The sequence below is a fragment of the Centroberyx affinis genome, unplaced genomic scaffold, assembly GCF_046629955.1.
Source record: "Centroberyx affinis isolate AG114_WGS23_722 - 3 ecotype Tasmania unplaced genomic scaffold, CSIRO-AGI_Caff_v1 ptg000402l_1, whole genome shotgun sequence".
Taxonomy (NCBI): Eukaryota; Metazoa; Chordata; class Actinopteri; order Beryciformes; family Berycidae; genus Centroberyx; species Centroberyx affinis.
Window position 1 is genome coordinate 77,924 of NW_027279070.1, and position 9,397 is coordinate 87,320.

General features: G+C 42.7%; 1 protein-coding gene and 1 pseudogene across 3 annotated transcripts; both read left to right on the forward strand.

Moving 5' to 3' along the window:
• The first annotated feature begins 1,263 nt into the window (after positions 1-1,263).
• On the forward strand, positions 1,264-2,664 carry LOC139641836 (nuclear factor 7, ovary-like; annotated as a pseudogene).
• A 1,772-nt stretch (positions 2,665-4,436) lies between these two features.
• Positions 4,437-6,387, forward strand: LOC139641821 (E3 ubiquitin-protein ligase TRIM39-like). 3 transcript variants are annotated; one of them, XM_071516432.1, is made up of 2 exons: positions 4,437-4,869; positions 4,915-6,387. In XM_071516432.1, exons 1-2 carry the CDS (start codon positions 4,679-4,681, stop codon positions 6,077-6,079), a joined length of 1,356 nt encoding a protein of 451 aa, XP_071372533.1. In that variant the 5' UTR covers positions 4,437-4,678; the 3' UTR covers positions 6,080-6,387. The 3 variants fall into 3 exon arrangements, with proteins under 3 accessions (XP_071372533.1, XP_071372534.1, XP_071372532.1); XM_071516433.1 differs by having other exon boundaries at positions 4,437-4,859; positions 4,923-6,387; XM_071516431.1 differs by having other exon boundaries at positions 4,437-6,387.
• Positions 6,388-9,397: the final 3,010 nt, after the last annotated feature.

Here is a 9,397-nt window from a genome sequence, read left to right on the forward strand (position 1 = left end):
GCCTGCCCCAAACTGCAGCCCGAATCTTCTGGTACCAGCTGCCTTTCCTGACCTCCAGCCTCGCCGCCGACATCCAGAGCGGCCCCGCCTACGTCGCTGGCCTCTGGAGAGGTCTCGTCTACGTTGCCAGCATCCTGGCCGTCGTCCAGCTCTGCTCTGCCCTTCACTCCTGCAATCTGGTCACCCTCCAGATGTGTTACGCCGTCTGCCCGGCCCCCGGGATGTCCGCTTGAGGTCTCCTGCTTGGCCTCTGCCCTGTCCCCAGGCCGTCTGCCTGAAGTCATCGGCTCCATTCTTCAGCGCCCAGGCCACTTGCCCCTGAACCCCTCTTCCAGACCCCCTCCACCCACCCTGCTTGGTGTTCCTGATCAGCTTGGTGGGACGTCTGGAATCCATCCCTAAGGGGGGGTCTTGTCATGGGACCCGCTGTTCCATTGCTTGCCTCACCTCCTGACCTGCCTGCCTCTTCTACTCTATGATCTCTTTGTCTGTTTGTCTGTGTGTCTTGTCTATGTGTTGTGTTTCTAGGTCCCGTTGAGAGCTTCAATCAGTCCAGTCTAGCTCCTCCCTAAACCAGCTGGCCTTAATTCACAATTACTCTAGCAACATATATATACCAGTCACTTTCCCTTCAGTCTCTATCAGATTGTCTAGTGTGTTTTTCCTAGCTTTCCCACGTTTGTTCATGTTCCTGTTTGTAGTTATCGGTTATCTGAACTCTGCCTTGACGGACTCTGCCTTGCCTGATCCCTGCCTGGTTTGGTTACCTTTTTTGTATTTTGCTCGACTCATAGTAAAGTACTTTTTTCATTTATCTGCCTCTGTGTGTCTGCATCTGGGTCCTTGTCTCTGCTCATCACAGAAACACTGTGGAATGAAACTAAGCTCTGCTCTATTACAGTAAACAGCTGAGCATTTAGGAGAAATGGCATGACAAAGCTCCGCCCCTTACCTGACTCACCTGGGACAAACCAGGAAACTGAGATTATTATTGTTCCACTCCTCACTGATAAGAGACACACACACCGAGAGGCAGACAATAAGATTCACCTTCAGACCAAACCCAAGACTTCCACTGATGGAGGACAGCTACAGGAGGGAATACTGGGAATACTAGAATTCTGCCACTTCCACCTGCTGCTGACTCAACACACTGAACATGAGTTTTAGAAGAAACACAAGTCAAAGTAACTTTCAGGGAACATTTTAGAGGAGGGAGTGGTGTCACGACTGACTGACAGACTTCCTGTTTGAGCGGAGAAAATGTCTTCCAGATCAGAGGAGGATCTCTCCTGTCCTGTCTGCTGTGGCATCTTTAAAGATTCTGTCCTTCTGTCATGTAGCCACAGCTTCTGTAAAGCCTGTCTGCAGACATGGTGGACAGAGAAACAAATACATGAGTGTCCACTTTGTAAGAGAAGATCTTCAAGGAGTAAACCACCTCGTAACTTGGCGTTAAAGAACCTGTGTGAGGCTTTCTTACTGGAGAGAGATCAGAGAGCTTCAGCAGGATCTGAGCTTCTCTGCAGTCTGCACTCTGAGAAACTCAAGTTCTTCTGTCTGGACCATCAGCAGCCAGTGTGTGTTGTCTGTCGAGATTCAAAAACACACACCAACCACAGAATCAGACCCATCAACATAGCTGCACAGGATCACAAGGAGAAACTGCAGGAATCACTGAAGCCCTTAAGGGAGAAACTGAAGCTCTTTAATGAAGTTAAAGGAAACTGTAATCAAACAGTAAAACACATTAAGGTCCAGGCCCGACACACAGAGAGGCAGATTAAGGAGGTGTTTAAGAAGCTTCACCAGTTTCTACAAGAGGAAGAGGAGGCCAGGATCGCTGCACTGAGGGAGGAAGAGGAGCAGAAGAGTCAGGCGATGAAGGAGAAGATTGAGGGTCTGAGCAGAGAGATAGCAGCTCTTTCAGACACAGTCAGAGCCATAGAGAAGGAGCTGAGAGCTGCAGACGTCTCGTTCCTGCAGAACTACAAGGCTACAGTGGAAAGAGTCCAGCGCCCCCTGCTGGAGGATCCACAGCTGGTCTCAGGAGCTCTGATTGATGAGGCCAAACACCTGGGCAACCTGAGCTTCACAGTCTGGAACAAGATGAAGGAGATGGTCTCCTACACTCCTGTGATTCTGGACCCCAACACTGCTGATCCAAGACTCATCCTGTCTGACGATCTGACCAGTGTGAGATGGGGAGAGAGACAGAAGCTTCCTGAAAACCCAGAGAGGTTTGAATACTACCGCTCTGTCCTGGGATCTGAGGGCTTTAACTCAGGAACTCACATCTGGGATGTTGAGGTTGGAGACAGTACAGTGTGGTTCCTGGGTGTGGCGGCAGAGTCTGTCCAGAGGAAGGGACGCATATGGTCTGAATTATGGACAATATAGTTCAAAGATGGTAAATACAAAACATTCTCCCCACCAGATCCAGTCACTGTTCTCCCAGTGAAGAAAAAGCTCCAGAGGATCAGACTGCATCTGGACTGGAACACAGGAAAGCTGTCATTCTCTGATCCTGATACTAACACACACATACACACCTTCACACAAACTTTCACTGACAGGCTGTTTCCATACATTGCCACTGTGAAAGATTTCTCTCTGAAGATTTTACCAGTGAAGGTCTTTGTAACAGTGGAACAGCACAGTTAGAGATGATGATGATGATGATGATGATAAAGATGATGATGACATTAATACAAGCCATATATTTCTTTAAGGGGAATACCGCTCAATTTAAGGATTCATTATATAAACATTATATATCCATTACTTTTATTTCTAGCACAGTCAGTGAATCTAATCAACTCTCTAATCTGTGATGTCATCAAGATTTGCCCATGTTGTCCTGATGATAATGTTGCTGTCATGGTGATGTGGATGACATCTTTAACAACAGCAAAGAACAAAAATATAAAAAAAAACATCAATAATAAAATAATATAATAATAATAATAATAATAATAATAAGTAGAAGAAGAAGAAGTTCATGCCTGCCTGTCCTGAACCTGCCTGTCCGGAGCCAGATAGCCCGCTACCTGCCTGTCCTGAACCTGCCTGTCCGGAGCCGGCTAGCCCGCTACCTGCCTGTCCTGAACCTGCCTGTCCGGAGCCGGCTAGCCCGCTACCTACCTGTCTTGATCCTGCCTGTCCTGAATTCTCAAAATGTAAAATGCAAATTTCTGATTATGTATGTTAGATTTGTAATCTTTGTTACTTACTGTGATTATTTTCATTTACTGATGGATAACTTTGCATCTAAAACCAAGGTACAAATGCAATGAGTAATTCATCTTTACTGATGCTAGGACTGTGTTTGTAATAAAATAATACATAAACTGAACCTTTGTACACCTTTTATAACCCAGGTGAGCAGTCCTGTGGTTTTATGATTAGGACAGCATTCAGTGAATACAGTTGATGTGAACATGGTTATGCTGTTTTTTTTTTGTTTTGTTTTTTTTGTTATTTGTTACAGGAGGAGGATCAAGTGGTGGAGGAGGCTTCACTGCAGAAAGTAGGTTTGGCGCAAAGTTTCTCCTGTAAGGTGTGGATGTTATATTGGGTTCTACTTGCAGTGTGAATATTTGTTATTTGTTGTATTGTAAATTTAAGCATATGAACGAATTAACGTTGCGCTTGTGTAGTGTGTACATTTAACCCTTTATACTCTGCAATAGAAATGGTCCGCCAGAGCATATACACTGGTATTTTCGCTTACGGTGATGTCATCTTTTGAGTATCTTCAAATGTTTCATATCCCTAAAATCTGCAAAACCCAAGGTAAAAGGCTATGTAAATCAATAAAGCATAATAACTGGAAAAAAATATTGAAATTGTGTCATAAATTAAAAATTGGACAAAATTGGACATGTTTTTTGACCTAAAGTTGCTAATGTTTCTCTCTGCCTGAGAGAGAAACAATATTAGCAGTTGGCTAATCAACTGCTAATGTTTCTCCAGACATTGGTTATCCTCTGGTCTCGGGGATAGTACAGCTAAGTAAGGATTATCATTATTGTGTTCTGGATTTAGAAATACACATGCATAACTCATTTCCAAGATGCTGTATATTCATTTTGAAAAAAAACAAACCACTAAAAAAAAAATTACCTTTTGTTCATCATTCAATATACCTAATTGCTCAGATCATCTACAAATCTCTTGGAAATCTCATTTTGGATTCAAACTCTTCAAATCCAAATCAAACTCTAGTTGTCTGGAGCCTCTATCAGACTACAATACCCAGTGAGCAACAAGAGAGAAACACTGTGGAATGAAACTCAGCTCTGCTCTGTTACAGTAAACAGCTGAGCATGTAGGAGAACTGGCCTGACAAAGCTCCGCCCCTTACCTGACTCACCTGAGACAAACCAGGAAACAGAGGTTATTATTGTTCCACTCCTCACTGATAAGAGACACACACACCGAGAGACAGACGATAAGATTCACCTTCAGACCAAACCCATGACTTCCACTGAAGGAGGACAGCTACAGGAGGGAATACTGGGAATACTGGAATACTGCTACTTCAACCTGCTGCTGACTCAGGAGTTTTAGAAGAAACACGACTCAAAGTCAAAGTAACTTTCAGGGAACAAAAGACTGACTGACTTCCTGTTTGAGCGGTCTGTCTGGTGAGTTTTTAGCTTCACTCAGAGAGAAAATGTCTTCCAGATCAGAGGAGGATCTCTCCTGTCCTGTCTGCCATGACATCTTTAAAGATCCTGTCCTCCTGCCATGTAGCCACAGCTTCTGTAAAGCCTGTCTGCAGAGCTGGTGGAAAGAGAAACAAATACGTGAGTGTCCAGTTTGTAAGAAAAGATCTTCACAGAGAAAACCACCTTGTAACTTGGTGTTAAAGAACCTGTGTGAGACTTTCTTACTGGAGAGAGATCAGAGAGCTTCAGCAGGATCTGAGCTTCTCTGCAGTCTGCACTCTGAGAAACTCAAGCTCTTCTGTCTGGACCATCAGCAGCCAGTGTGTCTTGTCTGTCGAGATTCAAAAACACACACCAACCACAGATTCAGACCCATCGATGAAGCTGCACTGGATCACAAGGAGGAACTTCAGAAATCACTGAAGCCCTTAAAGGAGAAACTGAAGCTCTTTAATCAAGTCAAAGGAAACTGTGATCAAACAGCAGAACACATTAAGGTCCAGGCCCGACACACAGAGAGGCAGATTAAGGAGGAGTTTAAGAAGCTTCACCAGTTTCTACAAGAGGAAGAGGAGGCCAGGATCGCTGCACTGAGGGAGGAAGAGGAGCAGAAGAGTCAGGCAATGAAGAAGAAGATTGAGGGTCTGAGCAGAGAGATAGCAGCTCTTTCAGACACAGTCAGAGCCATAGAGAAGGAGCTGAGAGCTGAAGACGTCTCGTTCCTGCAGAACTACAAGGCTACAGTGGAAAGAGTCCAGCGCCCCCTGCTGGAGGATCCACAGCTGGTCTCAGGAGCTCTGATAGACGAGGCCAAACACCTGGGCAACCTGAGCTTCACAGTCTGGGACAAGATGAAGGAGATGGTCTCCTACACTCCTGTGATTCTGGACCCAAACACTGCCCAGCCAAGACTCATCCTGTCTGAAGATCTGACCAGTGTGAGATGTGGAGAGAGACAGAAGCTTCCTGAAAACCCAGAGAGGTTTGACTACTACTGCTGTGTCCTGGGATCTGAGGGCTTTAACTCAGGAACTCACAGCTGGGATGTTGAGGTTGGAGACAATACAAACTGGGCAGTGGGTGTGTTAGCAGAGTCTGTCCAGAGGAAGGGAGACATATGGTCTGAATTATGGACAATATGGTTCAATGATGGTAAATACGGAGCACTCTCCCCACCAGATCCAGACACTGTTCTCCCAGTGAAGAAGAAGCTCCAGAGGATCAGACTGCATCTGGACTGGAACAGAGGAAAGCTGTCATTCTCTGATCCTGATACTAACACACACATACACACCTTCACACACACTTTCACTGACAGACTGTTTCCATACATTGGCACTGGGAATAAACTCTCTCTGAAGATTTTACCAGTGAAGGTCTCTGTAACAGTGGAACAGCACAGTTAGAGATGATGATGATGATGATGATGATGATGATGATGATGATGAGGGTGATTGAGATGATGATGTCATGAACACAAGACATCTATTTCTGTAAGGGCAATCCCTCTCATTTTAAAGATTCATTATATAAACATTATATATCGATTATTCTTATTTCTAGGACAGTTAGTGAATATAATCAACTCTCTAATGTGTGATGTCATCAACATGTGCCCATGTTGTCCTGATGATGATGTAGCTGTCATGGTGATGTGGATGACATCTATAACAACAGCAGCAAATAACACAAATATACAAACATCAAAAATATAACAATAATCATGATAATAATAATAATAATAATAATAATAATAATAATAATAATAATAATAGAATGCAACTCAAAGTGCTTTACATAAAATAGGTTGATTAATACAAATAGATTAAAAACAGTAAATGGAATAAAAACCATTACATTACATAAAAATGTGAATGTCAAAAATAGTCCAGCATAGGAATGACAATATAAATATAAAAAACATAAAAGGAAATCAAAGTGCTAAAATGATTATTGAAGGAAATATTATTGAATAATTTAAAGCAAATTAAACAGAAACAATGAATAAATATTGAAATAATCTATAATAACAACATTCAAATAAATAAAACTAGTTTTGCATTACCTCAAAGTAGACAAGCTCTACTTTGTTAAAGTGAATTTTATCTATATTTAGCCTGCAGGTAAAAGTTCATCCTGTCTTCTTTGGTTCTTCATCTGAAGTGTTAAATTTATTTGATCTAACTTTATTCCAGGTTCTTAGAGTTTCTCTCCACTGTAACTAGTCTTCTCTTTGTAGTTAAATCATTTAAACTGCAGCAGATCCTGGACTGACTCTAATATTTACAGCAACAGATCCAGGCTCAGCTGAACTCTTCATTTACAAAACTCTTTATATCCATTTGGGAAAATAAATCAGAACCTCATAGTTTGTCGTTCAACATCTCCAACATCCAGACCATCCTGTCTGTAAAAGAGTTTTCATTTTGTCAACCGAGGACTTCAGTTATCTAGAGTCCTTTAAAAAGTACCATCATTTTAATTCTGCATGATATATCAGTTTGTCACTTTATTTAAAAGGTGGAGATTTCATTTTGGATTCAGACTTCATGTAATGTTGGTGTTTTAGGAATTGAAGCTTTCTCTACTGTTGCTCTCATTGTGAGTCACTCTGCAGAAGAAAATCAGCTGAATTCTCAAAATGTAAATTACTGATTATGTTGTTAGCACTGTAATATTTGACCTGCTGTGATTATTTTAATTTACTGCTGGATAACTTTGCATGTAAAACCAATAAAGAATGAAGTTAAGAGGGAAATGTGTTCAGATTTCCTGACTGTGATTTCAGCAGCGTTGTCATCATGTCTAGATTCTGCTGACTCAGGGCTTCAGCTGGTCTCCTGAAAGTTTGTGAAATATTCACCAAATGTTGCTCAGTGCATGAGAAGTGAGAGGAGTGTGTGTTCCCACCATGAAAGGCCTTCGTGAAGAAGGCTCCAAACTACAAACCAGAAGCAGTCTGACACTGAAATAGTGCAGTGGACAGTAAAGGTGTAGTGGTCAGGATGGTGGATGGGTGGAAGCTTTTACCTTAAACTCCAACAACTGAGTTAAAGTCCCAGCTTCTACAAAAAGGATTTCTACTGTGGGTCAAGTTTTAAATCGTAGCTAAAGTTTTTATTTAACCGACCAAAGCCTTTCACTGACCTTAACCAAGTTGTTTTAGTTCCTAAACTGAACCGTTAGCCGACCTGCAGCTGAAAATGTCCAGTTCATGTTTTTGTCACAGAATCCAGTTTGTAGTGGAGGAACGTAATCTTCATAATTTGCTGAGTCAGGAGCGTATCTATGGTCCCAGGGTCCTATGTTGCCCAGTTCACTATTCTGTTAACACACATTAACCCTCCTACTGTGTTCGAGTCAAATTGTGTGTGTGTGTGTGTGTGTGTGTGTGTGTGTGTGTGTGTGGAGGAGCTGCCTGAGCCCCGCCCACGGTGAAACTCCGACACAGAGAGCAGACGAGAGGACAGAAGCGGCTCGACCAGGAATGACAAACGTGTCTCAGCATAGTTTCTTTCTGTTCATTCGGCTTAGGCGCTGTGAAAAACGTCTTATAACGGTCGGGAAAACCTCGCTGTTTATTCTGGCATCATGTTGGCCAAAATGTTGGTGACATTCTTATGTAAACAAACAGAGATGATGAAAAGCGGTAGAAAGAAGCAGTTGTTCTCTCCTGACCGATAGCTGCAGCCAGGTACAAAACACTGGACCGTGTTCTTCTAGTCTGAACGTTGTAACCCTTTACAGGCCGTGGTTGTAGCGTTAGATCTATCTTGTATGACTATAGCTCTAGATATAGTTTGTCTCTCCCACATGACAAGACCACGGAGCGAGCTCTGTGATTGGAGGACTTGGATGGCGCACTTCTGTCTGGGATGAGTAGTTTCTTTACCCTCTAACACCAAGATGGACACAGCCTTGTACCTTAGCTTTTTTTTTTTTTCATTTACGCTAGTTTTTCCGACACAGCTGTAAGAGTGAAATTGTGTTTTATGTGCAAAAGTTGTGTAAACATAAGTTAAACATGGGTTTACTGTGTTCGTATTGAATGTTGCCTGTTATCTTCTGCATATGTTTGGGTGATATTCTAGAGTCAGCCACTTGGCGGATGGTTTCGGGGAGTTGAGTTTGGGGTAGAAGAGAGAGGGAGAGAGTTGAGGGGGCAATGAAGGAAAAAGAAGGGTAATGGGCAGAGTACAAGTACAAGTACTCTCGTTACTGTACTTGAGTAGTTTTTTTGGAGGATTTGTACTTTTTAAAGTATTTTTATAATGCTATACTTTTACTCTTACTCGAGTCATTTAAATAATAGATATTCTACTTCGCTACTTTTAAATGTACAGTCAATTCAGATTTTTGTTTTGCACACCGCACTATGAAAACAGCACGGTAGTAATGGGACTGCTCGCTAACAGGTCCAGAATCACTTCCGCATTTAGGGCGCAACTGGTGGCTCGTTAGTGCAGTGGCCAACAAAATTAAATTGCGCTCAAGACTGGCCAATTGAATCAGACAGGCGTAGACGATCCACAAAATTGTAATGATCCCCATTGTCGATGGATCTGATTCTGATATTGCTGCTGCTAGCAGCTCAGGCTACACCCATCCTGCTAGCTAGCTATGCTATATAATTAGCAATGTGTGTGTTGGGGACTACCCATTGTTCAGACGGCCCATTATTCTGAAACCCCAAAAATGTCCCATTGGAGGACCTGCCTCCTAAT